We start from the raw sequence: 22,899 nt of genomic DNA on the forward strand, positions 1-22,899 counted from the left end.
AACTTCTTCCAGTTTAAGTATAGGGAGGGAAACAAAGCTTGCCCCATAAAAATAGCACCACTCATAAGATTTGGTCAAAGATATAACAATACTTTTTTGCAAGAAAAGGGTACATGTCAGGTATACTATATATTAAATTAAAACACTATTTAATAAAGCCCCAAAAAAGTGGTCACAACTGCAAGTCATAATAGGACTATAAAATGAGCAATAATATACGGTAATAAAAGTAGTAATAAAATTAACTGTGTAGAGCTCAAAAAAGAGCCCACACAGCTGGGTTAAAAATATGTTGTTGTGCAAACCAGCGTGGCAAAAAATGGATATATCTCTAGTACAATAAAGTGCAATACGCAAAAATCTCATAGCCAATAGCGCAAAATCATATTTTAACAGTGCAGGCAAGCAAGCAATATCAAAAAAATATCACACAATAATTAAATATTATCAAATATTGCAAGGAAATCAATGCATCAATAGCACCTAGCGGAAGTGGGTGACTATGAAGAGTGACAAGTGTGTGCGCAATGTACAGTGGCTTACATGATCCAGGTGGAAAGGAAGAGACCAGGCAGAGCAGGATGGAGGTCAGATGGTAGAGCAGGGGCAGGCAGGGATTCCCCACAACCCCACTAGTTCCACGGCTGTTCAAGGGAGGCAGTTTCCTCCCTTATGGGGCAAGCTTTTTTCTCCCTATACTATGTTTTGTTACATTTCCTCAGTACACTTTAGTCTTCATTATACTAGGCAGGTGCCGATCATTGGTCTGTGTATAGTATCTTTGGTTTAAAACTTAAAGGACCACTATCGCAAAAAAAAAGTAGGCAGTTAAAATCTGACAGAACCGACAGGTTTTGGACCAGTCCATCTCTTCATGGGGGATTCTCAGGGTTTTCTTTGCTTTCAACAGCATTTGCTGAACAGCAGTTTAACTGCCAAAATAGTAAGATACCAGTCATCTGTTAGAGATGCGGCTCTTCAAGTGCCAATTTGCTACATGTTTTTTTACATTGTCCTAAACTTACAGCTTTTTGGACACAAGTCCACAAGTGGACAGAGAAAATCTCCTTGGAAAAGATACCCATGACACCACAATTTTTTCTCTTCCACTCTGGTCCTTTTTTCCTTTGAAAAAAATACAAAAAGTCTATCCTCCAACATTTAGTTAATGCTGCCCGTGCAATAATACCCTCCTTATGGAAACAACAAGACCCACGTACCGTCTCCCAGTGGCTTCATAGAATGGATAAAACAGCTCAAATGGAAGAAATCATTCTCCTGTCACAAGATAGGACAGAACAATACACATATACTTGGGCACACTGGGAAATGTTTAAGTATTATGAAGTGTATAAAACCCTGATCGCTTGAGGTTTTTGCTACAAAATGGCTAAGAGACCTATTATATTATTATAATATGGCTACCTCCTTTTCCCCTTTCTCCTCTTTTTTCCTTCCTTTCTTCCTTCTCTCTTCTCCTCTCCTTTTTTCTATCTATATACTCATCCTCCTCTTTCCTGAAAGGATGGATCGGTTATTGGTTTCAACTACAGTTAACAATTTAATACAAATCAGTATGCTCTAAAGACATAACTATACTGGATTCTGTTTATTCATAATGCCCAACTAACTTGTAAGATCTGATTGCTCTGTTATGACAATAATTTTTTCAATAATGCATTAAAAAAAAATTCCAGCCAGCCTCCCTATTTAGGTGCACACTATTTTGTCAGTTAGACTTTGCAACTGCTGTTCAGGAAATGCTGTTGAAAACAAAGAAAACCCTGAGAATCATCCATGAGGAGATAGACTGGCCCAAAACATGTCGGTTCTGTCAGATTTTAACTGCCTACTTTTTCACGATAGTGGTCCTTTAACTATGACAAATCGCCTCACTACAAGTACTTGGGTATCAAAATCACAAATGATCCTGATACGTTGTTCTACTGGAATTACACCCCCTTACTGTAGCAACTGCTAGGCTGGATCCACACTATAAGCGTTTTTGTGAGCGCTTGTGATTGCTGAGCGCTTTTTCCCATTCACTTTCAATAAAATCACAGTAACAATCACGTAAAATCTTTATTTCATGTATTTTGTGTATTTTATGTGATTTTTACGTGATTTTTAAGAAAATGAATGGGAAAAAGCGCTCAGCGAGTGCTCAGCAGTCACAAGCGCTCACAAAAGCGCTTATAGTGTGGATCCAGCTTTAACTCTGATACAATCTTGGATGGACTAATGTCTCCTGGGTGGGTAGCATGATCACAATAAAAATGACTCTCCTCCCAAAAATGTTGTATTATTCTAGAACTCTTCCTATTCCTTTAACTAAGCAAATATTAGAGGGACTGCAAAACAGATTTTCCAATTTATTTGGAGACAAAATCTGTCTGTCACTCTATGTAGAGGCTCGCTATCAATCTTATATACAACACTACATTTTAGACTTCCTCTACCTAAGCATCCATTTCAGATTAGAAGACTGCAGGATTGAATTGGATGTGGAACAATGGATGCAATTTAGATACCCTATCGAAAGATAGCCTTCAAGTAACAAATATGGCGGTATCCCTCCAAGTATTGCATAGAAGCTTCCTGGTGCTGTAAGAGATCCAGGTGATCCCCAGTGACCCTTCAAATCCAATTTCCCAATCTCCACCATGATCTTCACCTATAGCCAAGCCTCCAATCGAATGGGAGACTGATTACGTCTACTCAACTTCGGTTGCTCCCAGGACTTAACATATATACTTGCATATAAGCCGACCCACGTATAAGCCGAGCTACCTACTTTTTCATCAGAAACCAGGAAAAAGTGATTGTCTCACGTATAAGTCCCCTATCCAGTATAGCCCCCTCCACAGTAGCCTGATGTGCCCCAGTGCAAGTCACCCCCTCTCCCTGTAGCCAGATGTGCCCCAAGGATGATACAGCTGTGTCTTAAGATGCCATAGACAGCGATTGCTACACAGGAAGAATCCCCCATCTTTGCACCACTTATACTTTGCTGGCACACTCGGATTCAGCCAGGGGACACAGGTAGTCTCTTGAGCAGTGCACTCTGCACACCATGTTGCAGGGGATGGGGGCATGGACACAGCAGGGAGCCAGCTGGCAAGAGCAAGACCACTAGTGCACAATCCTTAAGGTCCTCTGCCAGTAACAAAACCTGCTCCACCATCCGTTCTGCTCCACTGACCCGCATATAAACCGAGGGGGTAACTTTTCAGCACTTTTTTGTGCTGAAAAATTAGGCTTATATGCGAGTATATACTGTATTCATGCAAAGTATTGGTTCGGAGGTAACCAATGAAATACCCAAAGACCCAACTAGTGCAGAGTCCAGGAACGGGGCGAAAGTTCATACAAAGGTCAGATGATTTATGAATTCAATGGTTAAGCAAAACAAGTCAGAGAGGCAGATGAACCAGGGAATGAGACAAAAGCATAGTCAAACCAAAGCAGAGGTCAAATCAGACAGCAATCTAGGTGGATCAAACAAACCATGGTCAGTTAGCACAGAGAGCAGTACAAAAGCACACCCTTCAATGAACAGGAAGCTGAAAAACATAACTGGTGTGGGGCCCAGGCAGGAAAGGACTTTAATAACACAGGCAGCCAATCAGAAAGCAGATGCAAACCAGAATATTGATTGATTCCAGAGTGTTCTAGGTGAACTTGGCTGGACGCTCGCTGCATGCAAAGCAGACTCACCTGGTAAATAATTAGCCAAGTGAGAACCAGGTAAGCTTGCTGTAATGCCTAAAGCTGTCACTGGGTGACAGCAGCAACTCTCCTAGTTCTCAATCTGACAGGTCGATGTAGAACATAACAGGAATGTACAATGCAAGTGTACCAATTTCTAACAGGTACCAGAGAGACTGCATGCTATTTATGCTGGTAGTTCAGCTGTCTGTTTTCAGGGATGCCAAAGTACAGGTAGTATGCACCTGGCCAGGGCTGGCTCAGATTTGGTCTAAGCTGGAAGGGCCCTCAATAAAACTCTTTCAATTCATTTAGATACTGGCCCATCTTGAGTGAATCAGTTAAACCATGTAAAAAAATAAATTAAAAAAAATTAAAAAAAAGCTAACCTGGTATACAGGGTCCACCATTTTGATAAGGTTTGGCAGCCCTGGGCTGCAGAATGTTGTCTCTACAGAGATTAGGCAAGCCTTGTCACAATGTTAAGAGTGTACTTTATTGCAGTTCTTTCATGTTTCTTATACACAATGCAATATGTACCATACTCTGTATTATTTGCAAGGTCTCATGTGCTTGTTATATATTTTTAACTTTTATATTAATGATTCCTAGTTCTGTTATGTTTATTTTCCTCTGTGCATCTATTGACACAATATGGGTGTAAGTTCAACCCAGAAAAGCACATTAACCTGTAGGTTTTGGTTTCCAGTAAACATGTTTTTGAAATTAAAATATGTTTCAAACTTAAAGAGAACCTGTACTGAGTAAAAATATTTAAAATAAACACATGAGGTAACTTCAAATGAACATTACATAGTTACCTTGCCATCAGTTCCTCTCAGAAACTCACCTTTTTTTTCTGACATTAATCCCTTCCAGTTCTGACAATATTTTGTCAGATCTGAAATATATCAGTTGCTGTCAGTAAAATATCAGTTGCTGTCAGTTATAGCTGAGAGGAAAACTGATGTACCAGGTAATGTCCATGTTTCCCTATGGCTCAAGTGGGCGATGTTACAGTTTAACTGTGTGCTGGCCAGAAAGCTGTTATGGGTATTGGCCATTTTCAAAATGGAGGACGGAAAATTCCCTCGATCACAGTGAACAAACAGGACGCGGGACAGGAGAAAGACACTGAAAAGTGGACTACATGGAAGGGAAGTAGGACTTGTGTATGCTTATTTTGACTTTTAATTTCAGTTCAGGTTTTCTTTAAGCAACTTCAATTGTAAAAAAATAAATAATTAAAAAAACATACCTCCAGTTCTTTATATGTGTTGCTCCATGTTCAACGCGCAGCAAAGCATACTGGGCTGCATTTAAGGACAATCCTCGTATCCCATCACCCCATTCCTTTTCAGCCCTAAATATAAATGCATTTTACAGTATGGTTACTGTTGATGGCAAGAAATATACTCAAAACAAAAAGGGCTTGTACACACCAGTTGGTCTGCAGCTACTTTTCCAGAAAACAAACCCTCTAAACAGTTTTTATACCTTTGGTCTAAAACAACTAACCAACGCAGACATGTGCACAATGACTACTGATCAATTCCTCTTTCCAGGCAAGTTCCCACAAGTTTCTGTGCACATCAGTCAGTGGGAAGTACATGTGCAGGACAGACTGCTATTTACCATCACATGCTATACTAAACAACTGAGAAAATGATTGTTGGTCCTTTCTAACTGGTCTGATGTGGGATTCAGATCATTTTGATTGGATTGTTCATTTACTGGGTATGGATATCGACTTTTGCGTACATGGCTTTATAAATTTCAGATTCAGTTTTATTTGCCAAATACGTCAGGTGCCGCACCTGGAATTGCTTTTGGTACACACAGGCATTGGCCGTAGTGCAATATGTCAGACATAGGTTAATGTACAAAATGACAGACATTTTAACGTACACAATTACAAACATTGTTTACAGCATCAGCATCAGACTGGGGACACAGGAGATACAGGAAGAGAGGTCAGGATGTGTGTAGTAAGGGGATTAGCTTGAGTTTAGAGACGGCCAAGCTTGGGGAAAGAAGGTATTCCTGTGCCTAGAAGTTTTGGTTTTGATGCGTCATGGTCCTGCTGATCTCAGCACCAGTGATTGACGCAGGCACCCCTAAGGAGTGGAATCTAAGTGGGCACGGTTCTTCACCAGCGCATCCCACAAGGGATGATGGGCCATCAACCCTATTGGGCGACGGACTACTTTGCTGCCTGGTGCCCACCAGGTTACTACACCCAGGGCTGCACCACCAGTGATGAGAAAAACAGAAGTAGTGAACCTTGCGGTGAGGGAAGAAGGGCAGACTGGAAAATGCAGGACAGGCTTTGACGGGCTGGACTGGCATTATAAGACAGACTGAGAGCCGGCGGGGCCGACATGACAGGACAGGCTGATGACAGGAGGATGGTTTGGACTGATGTGACAGGACAGACTAAGGACTGACCAAGCTGAAAAGACAGGACAGGTTGATGACTGTCTGGACTGTAGTGGCCGGAGTGATGGAGTAGGGGTTGGGCAGATGTGATAGGACAGACTGATTTGACTGCTGTGATAGGACAGACTGATTTGACTGCTGTGATAGGACAGACTGATTTGACTGCTGTGATAGGACCAACAGACTAGACAGAGCAGGGCAGGGGGTGCCCAGAGTCATAAACGGCATGGTAACATGCCGCAGTTGCTTAGACTACGAAGCTGTAGCCCCTCCTACAATTGTTTCTCTGAAGCATTTGCCTGCTGCCACAAGTGGGGGACAGTGTCCTCGCCACTCCCGGTAGTCTGCTGGGACAGCGTTTGGTGGGACGTACCCTGAACCTTTGGACCGGGGAGTATCACTGGATGGCTCCGTAGTGGCAGAGAAAATCGAAGTAGCATCAGCCGGGGTGGGAGGTATTGTTCGTTATTCTACTGTATTTGCCCTGGCCTTCATTCTGGAGATATGCAGGAGATCCAGTGGAGGCAGGGAGGTCCCAATGATCCTCTCTATAGCATTAATGACCTTTTGACGTTTATATTTGTCCCTTACACATGAACCAGTGTGCCAGACAATGACAGAGAAGCAGAGAATTTATTCAATAGTGGAGGTGTAGAGTTTGGTCAATAGTTCCCTTGGCATTCCAATTTTTTTTCAGTTGGCTCAAGAGGAACAGAATTTGCTGTACCCTCTTCTGGGTTTTGGAGATGTTCTCTGCCCATCTGACATAGCTAGTAATGGTGGTGCCCAGACCTCAGTGCCTTCGATGTAGATCGGATTTGGTGGGGGGGGGGGGGGGGGGCGTTCTTTCTGAAGTCTATGATTATCTTAACTGACTTTGCTGTATTGGATGAGGTTGTTATCCCAGCACCATTGTATCTAGGATGAGGTTGTTATCCCAGCACCATTTGCAGATTTGATCTTGTTGCGGTACACAAGCTCTCCATTTTCGTCCATGAGGCATAAAATGGTGGTATTGTATGCAAATTTGATGATTTTGACAGAGTAAATTTATGAGGTACAGTTGTTCGTGAACAGGATCGTAGACAGAGTGCACCGCTGGGGAGCACCTGTGTTGGTGGTTAATGCTTGAGAGGAGAGTTTGTTGAGTTTAACGCAGTGTGTCCTGTTGGCGAAGAAGTCTTTGATCCACACGCTTAGGGAGAGATCGACTCAGCGTTGAATCAGGCTGTTGTGCACAGAATGTTTGGGCAGATGGTGTTAAAGGAGGAACTAAAGTCTAAGAAGAGGATCCTGGCATAGATGCCAGGCCTGTATACTGTAGATGTTCCATGATGTGCGCCATCTATAGACCAGTTTGCCCAGTGTGCGAACTGAAGTGGGTTGAGGACGGTGTTTGCAGTGTACAGAGGCTGCTATCCTTCTTCTCTGATAAACAATGCCAGTTGTCAGACTTTTGTGCGGATGCCCAGAATGACTCCACTGGCTGCATGCTTTTTGCAGGTTCTGACTCAAAAATAACTAAATCCAAAAGCTCAGCATGACAGTCTGGCATTGTTTGTACGGGAATTAACATAGCAGCCTCCTTATCACTCTCACTTCAGATTCCCTTTTAGGCTGCAAATATAAGGGTGCATACAGACTGCACCATGGTTCTTGCGATTCTGGATACTCCGTGCAGGCTGCAGTGCCTGGTATACACACTACACAATTTCTCGTCAGATCAATGGATCGAACTAATAATTTTTGACATATCCAGTATCCTGATCGCAAACAAAATCTATTTTCAGATCAATACTGCGCAAAATCAATCTTGTTCTCACTCAGGAGGAGATAAGACTTGCTGGAAATTATATATTTGACCATATTTGACCAGTCAATCTGACAAGAAATTGCATGGTGTGTACCAGGCAAAAGAGAGCAATAGTGAACCATCCCCATGTAGTTGTCAATGATTCCTGAACGCAAAATTGCAATTCTCTTGTGGATTACTGTGCTGTTTCCTGTTGCAGTTAAAAGCAAATGACAAAGAATATTTTCCATACCTTGCTTCTCCACTGCACTCAAAAAACATAACTGAGCAGCAGAGTAAGCCCTGTACCACCACAACTGTTAAAACGAAAAAATTCTAACTTTGGCAAGAGGAAAGCTATAGCAACTTGCAGTGTGGCTGAGGGCCCTTTCACACTGGCGCGGTGCGGAAAATAGCCGTACTGCTACCGCAGCCTAATGTAACCCTATGGGGAAGTTCATACTCCCCACGTTGCGGTACGCTGCGCCCAAAGTGGCAAATTTAACGCTAGTACAGTATTACGTTACCATGCAGGACCTGCGGCGATCTGCGTTGGCCAGGAAGTCATGTTAGTCTATGGCAACGCTGGGTTTTTAAAAAGGTCGTTGTCGCGACGTCGCAGAAGCGTATGTTTACAATACGCTTCCGTATACCCGAAACTGGAAGTGACCGCAAGCACGCGTCACATATTGCTTGGCTAGTGGCCAGACAGGAAACACCGTGTACTGACGCGGTGTTCCCTGAAGGCCTGTTTTTGCCTGAAGAAATTAGAAATCACATATAAAATATAGGGTAGATATTTTAGATATTCAAAAACGTAACTAAAAAGCAGTCGTACAGAACTATGGAGTACTTTCAACAAATATGCTTCTAACAAATATATCAATGACAATAGATACTTAAAGCGGTTTAACACCCAGCATTACAACTTTGCTTTAAAAGATTGCTTACAGCTTGCAAACTATTATGCCAGATTTTTTTTAAGCAGAAATTCACTGAATGGGTTAAACATGACATTTTAGTGTTGGATTTAACTAGGAATCCGCATCCGTTCTTATCTTTAGTTACAAAATGTATCTTTATTTGGAATACAAATAGACCTTTGAAAAGCCTGCCGGGGAAGCCCTCTTTGTTCTCTCAGAGCAGTGTTTGTTTGCTACATTGTAGATAGATACATTCGTAACTAAACAAGCAAGCACCGAGGAGAATTTCTAGCTAAATGCAGCACTAAAATGTCATGTTTAATCCATTCAGTGAATTTCTGCTAAAAAAAAAATCTGGCATAATAGTTTATAAGCTGTAAGCAATCTTTTAAAGCAAAGTTGAAATGCTGGGTGTTAGACCACTTTAAGATGATGTTATCCATAACAGTACTTGGTAAACACTGTAATTCATAAAGTTGCAAATACTGTATTTCGCGTATGATACTATACACAAAAGCGCAAGCAGCTGTTCTCAAGGAATGACTTACCCTCTATATTCAATGTATTTATAAATACATCCAGCAATCAGCATAGCAACTAACGCATAATACCAAGAGCAAATGAACATCAATGCAAGGCACAAGCTCATTCCCAAGAAAGAAAGAGTCCTGAAAAAATAAAGAAAGGTCAAGAAAGGTCATTAAACTATTGTATGAATCAAATGAGTGTGTATTAACTTAAAACAGAAATCTGGCATCTGGAATATATGCTTGATTTTAAGCTCTACCGCGTATGCATACATTACACTATATGACCCCTTACAACTAACTGTGGCACAGACCTCCATGGCTGTCTCCATCTCACTGCAGTTTATTAATGTTGCTGTTCAGATTTGAGTAAAAGTAAAGTTCTCCCCAAATATTGGCCATTTGGTTTGGGAACACTTAAACAGATGATTGGTAATGATTGCAGTCAAATTTGGTAGACTGTGTGGGGACTTCTACAGGGTCTATAGAATGACTGACACGCCCCCTTGAGAAAGCCGGAAGTCTACCGGCGAAACATGTCGGGGTTCTGGCACGACCTGCATGGGGTGAGCCGTCCCCTGCCGTCGCGGCCACCTCACACCCTCACTGCACCTTTGCTGCATTGTGCAGCGTGGACTCCATACCGTGTATCCTCCTGCAGTGTGGATCCTTACCCTGCACCCGCTGGATCTCCACGAGTCTTGATCCAACACCATCCTCAAGCCACAACACGGTGTTTCCTGGACTCACCATCAGGAGGCCGTCATTGATAGCCACATAGCGGCTCTACGCGGTTTATCCGCAGCATGCACGGAGATATCTCACTGGAGCCTTTCTATGACGCTGACACCGTGGAGCTGGTAGAGTATGCCTATATTCCCCAAGAGTGCATCATGCTGCTTATGCTGCTGCTTTTATGAAGTACATTACTGAACGGGCTTGCGACTGGAGCCTCCTTTTGCTTCTTTCTTTTTGCTGCATTGCTTGGATTGCTGTTGCTTTACTAACAATTACTGTGGCTATCATAAGTCTTTGAGGAACATTACCTTTACTTTTAACAGGAGAAATCAAGGGCGCACTGCATACATGGGAACAATTGTTTTTTGAACTGAGTGATCACCTCAGATGAACATTTCCTTCCCCTCTCTCCCCCCCTTTTTTGTCCTTGTGTGCGTGTGTAGGTGAGTGGTGGGTGCGGTGAGTCAGAGGGTCGGCCGGCCCCAGAGCAGGCATAGTGCCTTTTATTGGAATTTATTTCCTTTTAAAATTGTTGATCTCATTAATAAAATGTATATGTTTATAATCTAGCTAATACATTGTGTTCTTTGGAGTGTACTCCTCCTCCAGTTTACCCTTCAATGTTTTTTTAGGGTCTATGACAACCTGAAGAATCTGCAGAGGCCATAATGGTGCTATTTCATCATTTCAGTACTGTTTCTAAGCATGGGGTTAAGTCTTCAAATAAAAACAAAAACCTCTGATTGGCCACGTAGTTCACAATTAAGCCTATGTAGGGCTGAGATACCCCGGCCAATCAGTGGCCTATATTTAAGCATGGCAGTCAGTCAGCGGTTTTATTTATCTAGAGGCGTGGCCCTAGGGTTAGAGACATATTTATAGGGATATAAATAAAATGCAGGGGCACAGGTGTATGCATTTTATTTTATCCACATGGTTCATTTTAATTTTATTTAACCTTTACCTCTACATTGCACTCATTAACTTGGATTCCACTATAAATACTCCAAATGTATCCAAGTTCCAACACTTGGCTTAGTCGCCAGGGGTAAGGCTAGAAATTTAAAGGGGTTCTGTTAGGGGTTTCTGAGGAGAATAACAGACCCTTACCTTGGGCTTCTATCAGCCCCGTGCAGCGGTAATGTCCCACGTCGTCCTCCTCCCATCTGCTGTTCTCCGCCGCCGGCCCCGGTCTAAGCGGCATGGGATCGAACTGCGGCTGCGCTACAGTGGCCGCGCACCCGCTCGCTTCCGCCTGCGTCATCGGAAGCTTACTGCGCAAGCGCAGTACAAGGCTCCGTTGTACTGCGCCTGCGCAGTAAGCCTTAGATGACGCGAGCGGAGGCACGGCAACGCGCATTATTCGTCTGTGAGACAGACGAATAATAGCCCGGTGCCGGCTGCGGGGAACGGCAGATGGGAGCAGGACGGCGTGGGACATTACCACTGCAGGGGGCTGATAGAAGCCCCAGGTAAGTGGCAGTTTTTCTCCTCAGGAACCCCCACAGAACCCCTTTAAGATGGTGGCAGATAATGTAATATAAATATAAATCATAATAAATAGTTCTAGGTTTAAAATTTGGTTACACAAGGGCATACATGTAAAAAGGGCCTCGGGAAATTTGGGCGCAGGTTAAAGCCAAAAAAGTCTTACCCTGCTGTGGCAAATTTCCCAGCGGCATTAATTACTATTCCCCCTCCAAGATGCCAAAGTGGGTGTAGATGCAATTTGGCTTCCAGCTATTGCTGGCTGCCAAATTGTGCTGTTTTTGTCGTAATTTGGGCTCCATCTTTTATCCGTGCCCAATTACTCACAGTCCACCTGAAGTCCATCACCATTGACTCCAATGGTGTTTAAACTTGAGGCCTTCTGATTTATAAACATTTTACCCTGTTTGAGCACACTGTCTGCAAACTGAAATTAAGCATGTTTGCTATACAACAGTTTGTTGGGTGGTAAGAAGGCTGGCAGAATATATGTGGCACAGGGCTCCCCACACAACTATGATGATGCGGGGCAGAGCCCATGCTGCTTTGTCTTAGTAGGTGTGGGATCTGCATTATGTAAAGATAAGCAAAAAAACAATTAGCAGTCCTTGTGAAACTAGGACTGCTCTGATCTCCAGGTTATATGTGGTCTCCACTCTACTTTGATACTGAATGTTCCTTTTTTTTTGTGACTGCGCCAAGACTGCATTGACAGCTTTGTCCCCTGCATTGCCAGAGATTTGTACATTGCAGTGAAATATACAGTATTGACTGCTAAAACTTTTCATGATTATTATATCAACACTTTGGAGGAATAAATTAGTCTCATGAATTATTACACATGAATTGCCTAACAGAAAGGTGTGCAGGAACAATTCAATAAGATTAAGATAGACAAGGCATCTGGCCCAGATGGCATCCACCCCGTGTATTAAAGGAGTGGAGTTCAGTTATTGATAAGCCACTTTATCTTATTTTCTGTGATTCTCTTTCAAGTGGGTCAGTTACAGCTGATGTTTCCCACTTATTCAAGAAGGGGGAAAAAAATCAGAGCCAGGAAACTATAGACCAGTAAGCTTAACATCAGTTGTGTGTAAATTGTTTGAAGGTATCCTAAAGAATGTTATACAAAATTATGTAGCACAGAATAATATTTCAGTTCAACAGCATGGTTTTACTTAAAATGGGTCCTGTCTCACCAACATGCTCAGCTTCTATGAACTGGTGAATGAAAATTTAGATCTTGGGAAAGCTATAGATGCAGTGTACTTGGACTTTGCAAAGGCTTTTCACACTGTTCCCCACAATAGCCTGGTACGAAAGCTGAGGATACAGGGACTAGGAGTAAGTGTGTGTGTGTGTGTGTGTGTGTGTGTGTGTTAGAAGGCAGTGGTGGTAAATGGAACATACGCAAAATAGGAAACTTAGCAGTGGGGTACCACAGGGGTTAGTACTCGGTCCTATTCTTTTCAATGTATTTATTAATGATCTAGTAGATGGGGGGCGTGGCCGGAAGTCCATGGAGTAGGACGCAGCAGCGGTGAGCTCCCGCTCCAACACCCGCAATACCCATCCGCCTAAGTAACCTGCTGGTTTTTTAATATCGCAAACCTCACTCATACCTTGGTAAAGGTACCTACGCAATCTGGATTCAATCCCAGGATGACTCGCCGCGGATCAGAGGCAGTAGCCAAGCTACAAAAATTCCGCATGGACACACAAGATGGCGACAGTAGAGACGGCAGTGGCGTGGAGGATGATGACGCTCCCGCTCCCTCCCTGAAACAGATCCTACAGGGCATAACGGCCTGCCAAGAAGCACTTACGCACATTACCAGCAAAGTGGAAGAGGTAAAATCAGACGTATCGCTTCTTAGAGCGGACATGCAGTCACTCCGTACTAGAGTCAGAACAGTCGAGAATCGTGTGAGCGATGTAGAAGACCGGCTAAAACCCCTAGAAAAGGACTCCGCACAAACGCAGCGCGACGTACGCACACAAAGAGCGCCATGAGGACCTTGAGAACAGAAACAGACGTTCAAATGTGCGCATCGTGGGCCTACCCGAAAAGGCTGAGGGGAATGCTCCAGAAAATTTTGCAGAACAACTTCTGACAGAGCTATTCGGTAGGTCCACGTTTTCTTCAGCTTTTATAATAGAGAGAGCGAACAGAGTGTCCGCCAAAGTCCAAGCGCCAGGCCAGGTACCAAGGACCTTCATTATGAAACTCCTCAATTACCGTGACCGAGACGCCATTTCGCGCACAGCGCGCAAAAGAGGAGACGTAACCCACAACAACACCCGCCTTTCCTTCTACCCGGACTTCTCCATAGATCTCAAACGACAACGAGCGCAGTTTGTGCACGCGAAGAAGCGACTGCGAGACATGGGCCTCGCATACGCAATGCTATACCCCACGAAGCTTCGAGTTATTGACGGTGACCGCACACACTTCTTCACCTCTCCGGAAGCGGTACAAACCTGGCTAGATGCTAGGCCTGCTCCCCGTGGATCCCCAGGCCGGGTGGACAACACCTCGTGAAGGCCGTGAGTACTGTTGCAGCAGTGTGCAGTTCATCCCACGCACTATAATTGCCTGTTCCTTCGCCCTATTCTACGAGTGGTTCCCTCTTTGTTTTCCCCGAGATTATCCTACCAATCGCCTGTTTTTGTGTTTTTCCCAAGCAATGTATGCAATCTGGTGGAACAGCCCCGGACTGTGTGTCCGAATTGGATCTGACTTTTTCTGCTGCCCCTAACTTGCATAGTGGAACTCTTTTGCTCTCGCCAAGGTTTCAAAGCTGAGCCGTTAAATGCATTACTTGCTCTTACCTATTTGGAACTCACTTTACATGGTTATGGCCCTGTTTCTTTTTTTTTCTTTTTTCCTGTGAAAATTAGATTTGTCTGTGGTGTGCCACCTATGTATCCATCACTCTTCTATATTTGAACGTTTAATATGTGATTTATAATTGCCTTAATGCTTTTAATCGATGGCATGTGAATTGATATGTTGCTGTTGTGTGCTGTGGGGCCGAGAGACGCCCAACCCAGGACCCCCTAAACTGTGTAATCCTGCTCCTACCCTTCTCCTATCCAACATTGCCTATACCCCGGGGTGCTTTGTCACCCCCCGTCACTGGGCTTCCTGATACCTCCCTCCTTTCAGTCTCGGATGTCTCTCCCCCCCACAGCGTAGATGTACAGTTATAAGTGTTTTGTGAAGGTCTCTATATTGGATTACAAGTCTATAACTACCGCAAGGCTATACCCCTACAACTAGCTGGGCCTGGACCCTATCTGTGGTACATTACATTATGATAAGCCATTAGAATATGCTAAGTTACATGACCATGCAGGTTCCCCCTATAAGATGCGAGAGTGGGGGCCCGCCACTAGGGTGTGGTAAGTTACGACACTCTCGAACCCACCTCTCGTTTACTACAGCATTGGTTTCTCCTCCTCCCCCTGGGGGAGGGACCCCTCCCGCGCCTGAGGTTCGAGTGGGGTGGGGCCCTTCCCTCAGGGGGTGGACTTGTAAGTTCTAGGTTTCCCCCCAGGCAGGTGCCACAGTAACTGCTGTATCTTGCCTGGTAGATTGTTGCTGGGTTTTTGGTTTTGGGACTAAGGGCCTATCTACGTTTAGATGGGTCAGGGAGGGATAAAGGGGTTTGGGTGTTTTTATTTTTCTTGTAAAGTTTATTTTCTGTTTTCTCCGCTGGTAAATTCTCATATTTGGTCATGGCATCAATATCATAATCTGCACTCCCTCCAGGGCAAAACTGCTCAATGCAGGGTGGAAAGAGAAGATGGCACTTAATAAGTTGAAAGTTATAAGTTGGAATGTCCGCGGTCTTAACGACCCTAGGAAACATCAGATGATCATGACATACCTATATCGTCATAAACCAGATATTGTTGCCCTTCAGGAAACCCACCTCACAGGCGGAAGGACGCAGGCATTAAGACGTGGCTGGATAGGCTGGTCATATCACTCCTCCTACTCTCAATACTCCCGTGGTGTGTCATTACTTGTTAAAAAATCCCTTGCATTCCAAATACTTACAATAAAAGAGGATTACCTAGGTAAATTCAATTTTATGCACTGCAGGATTGCAGGTATCCCCATGAGGATTATAAACATTTACATTCCACCCCCATATGATTCCTCTGTTATTAAAGGTGTCCAGTTTACTCTCGCTCATCCAGGTATCTTTACATTATGGATGGGCGATTTTAACGCGGTATGTAACCCCTCAAAAGATAGACACCCTCCCAAACAAGACTAGCCTACTAACTTTGCTAACCTTATGAAAGAACTTCACTATTTAGATGTGTGGCGTTGTTTCTAACCAAATCAATGCGGCTACACTTGCCACTCCGCCACATTTGCAGCTTCCTCCCGCCTAGATTACTTCTTCGCTTCCCCAGCTATATTGCAAGCAACTAATGCAGTAGGTATGTTACCCCGTCTAGTCTCAGATCATTCACCCATCTATATAGAGTTTACCTGGGGCCAACAACCCCCTTACCGTTTTTGGAAGTTTAACCCCTTCTGGCTAGAGCTTATCACCACACATGACCAGATTACTAAACATATACATCACTTTATACATACGCATAGAGATGAGGAAGATGTGCTGTTGGTGTGGAATACCTTTAAGGCATTTCTACGAGGTGAGCTAATTGCGGCAGTTGCAAACTGTAAAAATTACACAAAGCGACGTGAGCAGGACTGGATACATCAAATTGACACGCTTCGTAATTTATACTTTTCCACCCGTGACCCACACCATTTATCAGCCTGGCGTACGGCAGCGGGCAATCACAAACTGCTTATAGACGAGGTTGCGAAAAGTAAATTATTTTTCAGTAAGCAAGCCTTTTTTGAACAGGGGGAGAGAGCGGGTACCTTACTAGCAAGGATTTCTAAATCATATACCTCCCCCCCAGTGATAACTCATATTGCAGACAGCCATGGAACGCCAGTCACTGGCCCTGCAGAAATTAACCGGGTATTTTCTAACTACTATAAAACCCTTTATAGTACCTCCACCCCGGCCACGCAGACCGACTGAAATATATCTCTCTGAACTGCAGCTACCACGGTTATCTCCGGAGCAGCGTGAAGCGCTAGATTCCCCCTTGACCACAGAAGAACTAAATATAGCAATTGCGTCATTCCCCAATAAAAAAGCCTCAGGCCTAGATGGCATTCCCATTGAAGTATACAAGAAATTTGATGAAGTAACGACCCCATTCCTGCTACAAACCCTTAATAGTGCTTTTGAAGCAGGCTCGTTGCCAAGCTCCATGCAAAAAGCCCTGATAGTTGTTATACCCATACCTGGCAAGGACCCGTTGTATTGTGATTCATACAGGCCAATCTCCCTACTTCCTACTGATATTAAGATCTTAGCTAAAGCCTTGGCTATTAGACTAAACTCAGTAATACTATCTCTTGTTCACCCTGATCAAACGGGGTATATGCCTAGCAAAAACACCGCCATGAATATAAGACGTTTATGGACCAACATTCAAGCAAAGCATACAAATATTGGAAATAGAATAGTGGCATCCTTAGACATGGCCAAGGCTTTCGATACTGTGGAGTGGCCCTACCTCAGCGCGGTCCGTGTCAGGTTTGGGTTCGGAGATAATTTCTGTAAATGGGTACACCGGTTATATAATTCCCCCAAAGCCAGGGTCTGCACAAATGGATGGATTTCGGAATCCTTTGATCTGGGACGTGGAACACGTCAAGGGTGCCCCCTCTCTCCCCTATTATATGCGCTTGCTGTAGAGCCCCTAGCCTGCCGCATCAGGGCTCACCCCCAGATTCGTGGCTTCTGTACCATCCACACGGAAGAAAAGATAGGACTCTACGCTGACAACACAATTCTTTATCTTGCTGACTCGAATGAGTCTCTGACCTGTGCACTCTCAACCATTGAAGAGTCTGGTTATTACTCTGGGCTTAAACTTAATAAATCTAAATCGGTCCTTTTAAAATTAATCTAGTTAAGATGATACTATTGCCCAAGCTATTATATATACTACACCAATCTCCTATATATATCCCAGTCCACTATTTTAAAAGGCTCCGCTCCCTGATCACCGCTTTTATATGGAATAACAAAAGGGCCAGAGTCAAATCCTCTTTGCTTATTAACCCCAATGATATGGGTGGCCTTGCCCTTCCATCAGTGCAACATTATTATCTAGCGGCTCAATTGCAACACTTAGCCCCTTGGTTTGTAACAGGTGTCGCCTACAACCCTGAAGCTCTGGGGTACAGTTTGGACCTTAATAGAGAGAGCGTAGCCCTTGACCTGCTTAGGGGTATCAACCCTCCTTCACGCAAAGCAAACACTATCTTGTCCCAAGCCCACTATGTTTGGAAGCGTACTTGTAAACTACTTCTATCACCAAATTATGATCAGACACTCCCTGAACTCTCTACAATACCTGATCCACATTATTGGGAGAGAGGAGGTGTAGTTTTCCTAACACAAATAATAGAACAGGGGAAGTTTATTAGTATCTCCAACCTCCGTAAATTGTTCCCCACTTTTAAGGTCCAACCCTTTCGATACACTCAATTACACCATGCATTCCTCGCTCAATTCGGGAAAAACCCTGTTTGTATTACCCCCCACCCCATCCTTGAAATTTTGGTAAAGGGCCCAGCCAAACACCTTACTGGAGATTTGTATAAAGAACTGGTATTAAGTAAAGCGCTCGACCACATGGAGCCGGTTAAAGAGAAGTGGTTAAAAAAGGGAATGGTTTTGTCAACTGAAGGCTGGGAAGATGCACTAGAGGCCCCTAAAAAGGTCTCTGTATGCATTAAAAACAGAGCCACCCAAATATATATTCTGCATCAAGCTTACCTGACCCCTGCTAGAATTGTTAAGTACAAAACTGACGCAGCTGATGTATGTCCTAAATGTGGGAGCCACTCGCCTACTTTTTTTCATTTAATCTGGAAATGTCCCTTAGTCCAGATGTTCTGGCTACAGGTAATACATTTCTTACATGATAAAATGGGTTGCCCTGTAACCATGAACCCTGCTTTATGTGTGTTAAGTATAATAACTGACGACGGAATGCAACCTAATATTAAGACCTTTATCCATGAAACATTATTTGCAGCCAGACAAGAAATTGCTCTCAGGTGGCTAGCGGCGGAGGCTCCCACGTTTACGGGTTGGCGCAAGAGACTTAATATAAACCTTCCTTATAAAAAGCTTGTATATACGCATAGAAACCGTCTAAAGCAGTTTCATTTAATATGGGACAGGTGGAGAGAGAGGGCCTGATGTGACTATTTTCACTTTATTTTCATTTTTTCCCCATTTTATTTTATATACCTATAACATGATCTGAATATGCTTCCTATTTTTTTATTAGTTTTGACTGGACTTCCTAACTTTACTGCTACTAACTGCATGTACAATTAGTTAGGTCCTTAACCCATTCAGGTTCCGTGGTTTTCACGAGAGAAATGTTCACCTCCCATTCATTAGCCTATAACTTTATCACTACTTATCACAATGAACTGATCTATATCTTGTTTTTTCCGCCACCAATTAGGCTTTCTTTGGGGGGTACATTTTGCTAAGAGCGTTTTACTGTAAACGCATTTTAACAGGAAGAATAAGAAAAAAATGGAAAAATTCATTATTTCTCAGTTTTCAGCCATTATAGTTTTAAAATAATACATGCCTCCATAATTAAAACTCACGTATTGTATATGCCCATATGTCCCGGTTATTACACCGTTAAAATTATGTCCCTATCACAATGTATGGCGACAATATTTTATTTGGAAATAAAGGTGCATTTTTTCCATTTTGCATCCATCACTATTAACAAGTTTAAAATAAAAAAAATATAGAAATATTTCATCTTTACATTGATATTTAAAAGGTTTAGACCCTTAGGTAAATATTTACATGTTGTTTTTTTTTATTGTAATGGTTTTTTTTATTTATAGTAAACATTTTATTTGGGTAGTTTTGGGAGGGTGGGGGGTAAACAATAGATGTATAATGTAAATGTGTGTTGATTTTAATTCATTTTTATTTTCAGGTGTAGTATTACTTTTTGGCCACAAGATGGCGGCCATGAGTTTGTTTACATGACGTCACTCTAAGCGTAACATACGCTTAGAGTGGCGCATCAGGAAGTGAATGGCCAGAAAAGGCGCAGCTTCCGAGAGAAGCTGTCGCTTTTTCAGCGGGGGAGAGGAATCAGTGATCGGACTTCATAGTCCGATACATTGATTCCCTGACTACCGAATCCGCGGCCGGGAGTGCGCGTGCACGCGCGCGATCGGCCGCGGGGACGCGCGGTAGCGCACATGGTTTCTGGACGTAGTTTCTATGTCCAGAAACCAAAATAGGTTAATTGTGCTATGAAAAAATACGCTATGCCTTTTAATGTACATGCTGTATGTTGCACGTGTTTCAAATTTAGCAAACTTTTAGTGTTCTCCCTTTTGCCATCTATTGCTCTTTTTGCAGTTATATATAAGCCCTGTTGTGCATTTATAGATACCATTTGATTGTCTGCAATGTGTATTTCATGACCAATTTGATCAATAAACCTTCTTTTTGTTTAAAAAAAAAATGATCTAGTAGACGGAATATAGAGGAGTGTAGCCATCTTCACAGATGATACAAAATTATGCAGAATTATCAACACTAAGACTGATGGTGACATATTACAACAGGGCCTTGACAACATGGCCATATGGGCAGGCACGTGACAAATTAAATTTAATGTTGATAAAAGTAAAGTCATGCACCTTATACGTAACAATGGTAGATCATCATATAAAATAAATATCATACAGCTGGGAACATCAGACTTGGAGAAGGACGTAGGAATACTGGTTGATAACAAGTTAGGAAATTGTTAGGTAATTGTATACAATGCCAAGCAGCAGTAGCTAAAGCAAATACAATTCTGGGATGTATAAAAAGTGAAATAATTTCTCTAGTCTACTACTCCCTCTGTATAAATCACTTGTGAGGCCACATCTGGAATATGGAATAAAGTTTTTGGTACCACACTATAGAAATGACATTGAACTTCTACAACAGGTACAAAGACTGGAAACTAAATTAATCAGAGGGATGGAAGATCTCACCAAGAAAGGTTGTACAAACTGGGCTTATTTAGCTTGGAAAAAAGGCGACTGGGAGGTGACCGGATTAACATGTTCAAATACATCTGAGGGCAATACAAAAGCTTGGCAGATGAGCTTTTTTTCCCTAGGGTTGTACAACGGACAAGGAGACATGATTTGTTTGTGGAGGTAAAAAGTTTTTGCTATCTATTTAGAAAGGTGTCCTTCACAGCGAGTGAATCTGGAACATCTTACCTCAGGAAGTAGTTATGGCAAACTCTATATCTGGATTTAAATAGTGCTTGGATGCTTTGCAGGGCATCCATGGCTATAGTTTTTAGGTGCTTCCCTGAAGAGTTTATCCAGGGATTTATCTGACTGCCAACTGGAGTCGGGAAGGAATTTTTCCCTTGTACGGCTAATTGGCCCACGCCTTGTAAGGTTGTTTGCCTTCCCCTGGATCAACTGGGAACTGTGATATGTGCAGGTTCAGGATGGTGTTTTATTTATCTATTTTTTTCCTGGTTGGACTTGATGGATGAATGTGTTGTTTCAACCAAACTAACTATATGTAGCACAGTGTGGCCCTGAATCTGCACAAATATGTTATAATTTAAGTAGGCCTCAGTTATTTGGACTGAGTTAGTCAAAAAGGCTTGGGGAGCAGACCTGCCCTTTAAGGGGATTTTCTCTTAGAGAGAAAATCTTCAGTTCTGTCAGAACTAGAACATACCAAGAAGCTGTTCTATGGACAAGGCCACAGGTCTCCCTGACCTGTGCATGTACACCACTAGAACAATAAACATCAGCCATATTTACTAAACACCACATTCTTGTATGTATGTCAAAAGCTGCATTGAATATTAATCGAGTGGGTGTGTATGATGACACCACGAGTGGGTCCACCAATAGTCTGATCTAGGGGATGGCGAAGATGTCATATTTAACTCTTTTCTAGTCGGTATTAAAGCCCGAGTGAGCGATGGGAGCTCACTCTGCTTCTTACTTTCACACTAGCTCTCAATGCTGACTGGAACCTCTAAGTATTTTTCATTCTATATGTAATCTGATATAATGTATGCTGTACATAGGTAGTCTAGTGTAACGTAGGTTAGAAAGAAGGTACCTGATTGACTTCAGCAGGAAGTTTAATCAAGAAGCTTGTAACGCAACATGAAGATTGGCGTGGCTAGGATATGATGAACTGTATCTATCTGTATTTCTGTTTCCTGAATAAATAACGTGAATATTGAAGAAGCCTGAGAAAGTCTATCTCCTGCTTGCTGTGTTGAGAGTCAAGTTATCTCACAGTCCGTGAGACGCAACTATAAGAAGTTGCTGGTGCCGGAAAAAGGTGATTAGAACAGTTTATAACAAAATACAGATGTAATATGGAACAATCCCTAATGGTATTTTATAAGCGAATTTGTGTATACAGATGCCTGCCTTGCTGTACCACCTTGCTGTTACATTGCGGTGCTTACTCAAATTGCCTGTGAAACTATGGCACATGTATGAATTGTATAACATTTGTACTGCTGGATTCTGCAAAACTTATTTAACAAAATCTATGCCTGCACAGAGGTTGGTGTTGAATTTGTGAATAGACATGTCCAGCAGAAATAATCATATTTTACATGATCTGAAGTACAGTAATACAGAGCAGCCCCAGTCCACCCCAGAGTCTGACATCTGCAAATCTATTATGCACTATACCAGGGGTAGGCAACCTGTGGCTCCAGAGCCGCATGCGGCTCTTTTTCATCTTTGCCGCGGCTCAGGAAGTGTGTGTCAGTGGCTGCGGCGCGCGTGTGACGTGTGCTGCCGCTGGCCGGCAGCCTATCAGAGAGGCCACCAGACCGGTGCAGTGCGGAGCTTAGGGCGGCCATTTTCCCATAGCCCTGCAGTGTAATGCAGGCAGGACGTGACGTCGGGAAGGAAGAGGATCGTGGGAGTTGCGCGCCACAAGTAGGTCGGGACAGGAGGAGATCGTGACAGGAGGTCTTCTGACTAGGTGAGTAAATGGGTTTTTCTTTTCATATCTGCTGAAGAATTGTGCATATTGGGGTCAGATCTGCTGAAGGATTGTGCATATTGGGGTCAGATCTGCTGAAGGATTGTGCATATTGGGGTCATATCTGCTAACGA

General features: G+C 43.0%; 1 protein-coding gene across 5 annotated transcripts in view; it reads right to left on the reverse strand.

Moving 5' to 3' along the window:
* The window catches only part of SLC12A7 (solute carrier family 12 member 7), a 715,067-nt gene that overhangs the window by 211,406 nt on the left and 480,762 nt on the right, over positions 1-22,899 (reverse strand). For 4 of the 5 annotated variants that reach the window (XM_068236473.1, XM_068236469.1, XM_068236470.1 and 1 more), the window contains 2 exons: positions 9,411-9,530; positions 4,967-5,071 (listed from right to left, as the gene is read on the reverse strand). In XM_068236473.1, coding sequence (XP_068092574.1) covers positions 4,967-5,071; positions 9,411-9,530 — 225 coding nt within the window. The remainder of the gene's footprint in view (positions 1-4,966; positions 5,072-9,410; positions 9,531-22,899) is intronic. The other variant, XM_068236472.1, reaches the window with a different exon arrangement.

This window comes from Hyperolius riggenbachi, chromosome 5, assembly GCF_040937935.1.
Source record: "Hyperolius riggenbachi isolate aHypRig1 chromosome 5, aHypRig1.pri, whole genome shotgun sequence".
Classification (NCBI taxonomy): domain Eukaryota; kingdom Metazoa; phylum Chordata; class Amphibia; order Anura; family Hyperoliidae; genus Hyperolius; species Hyperolius riggenbachi.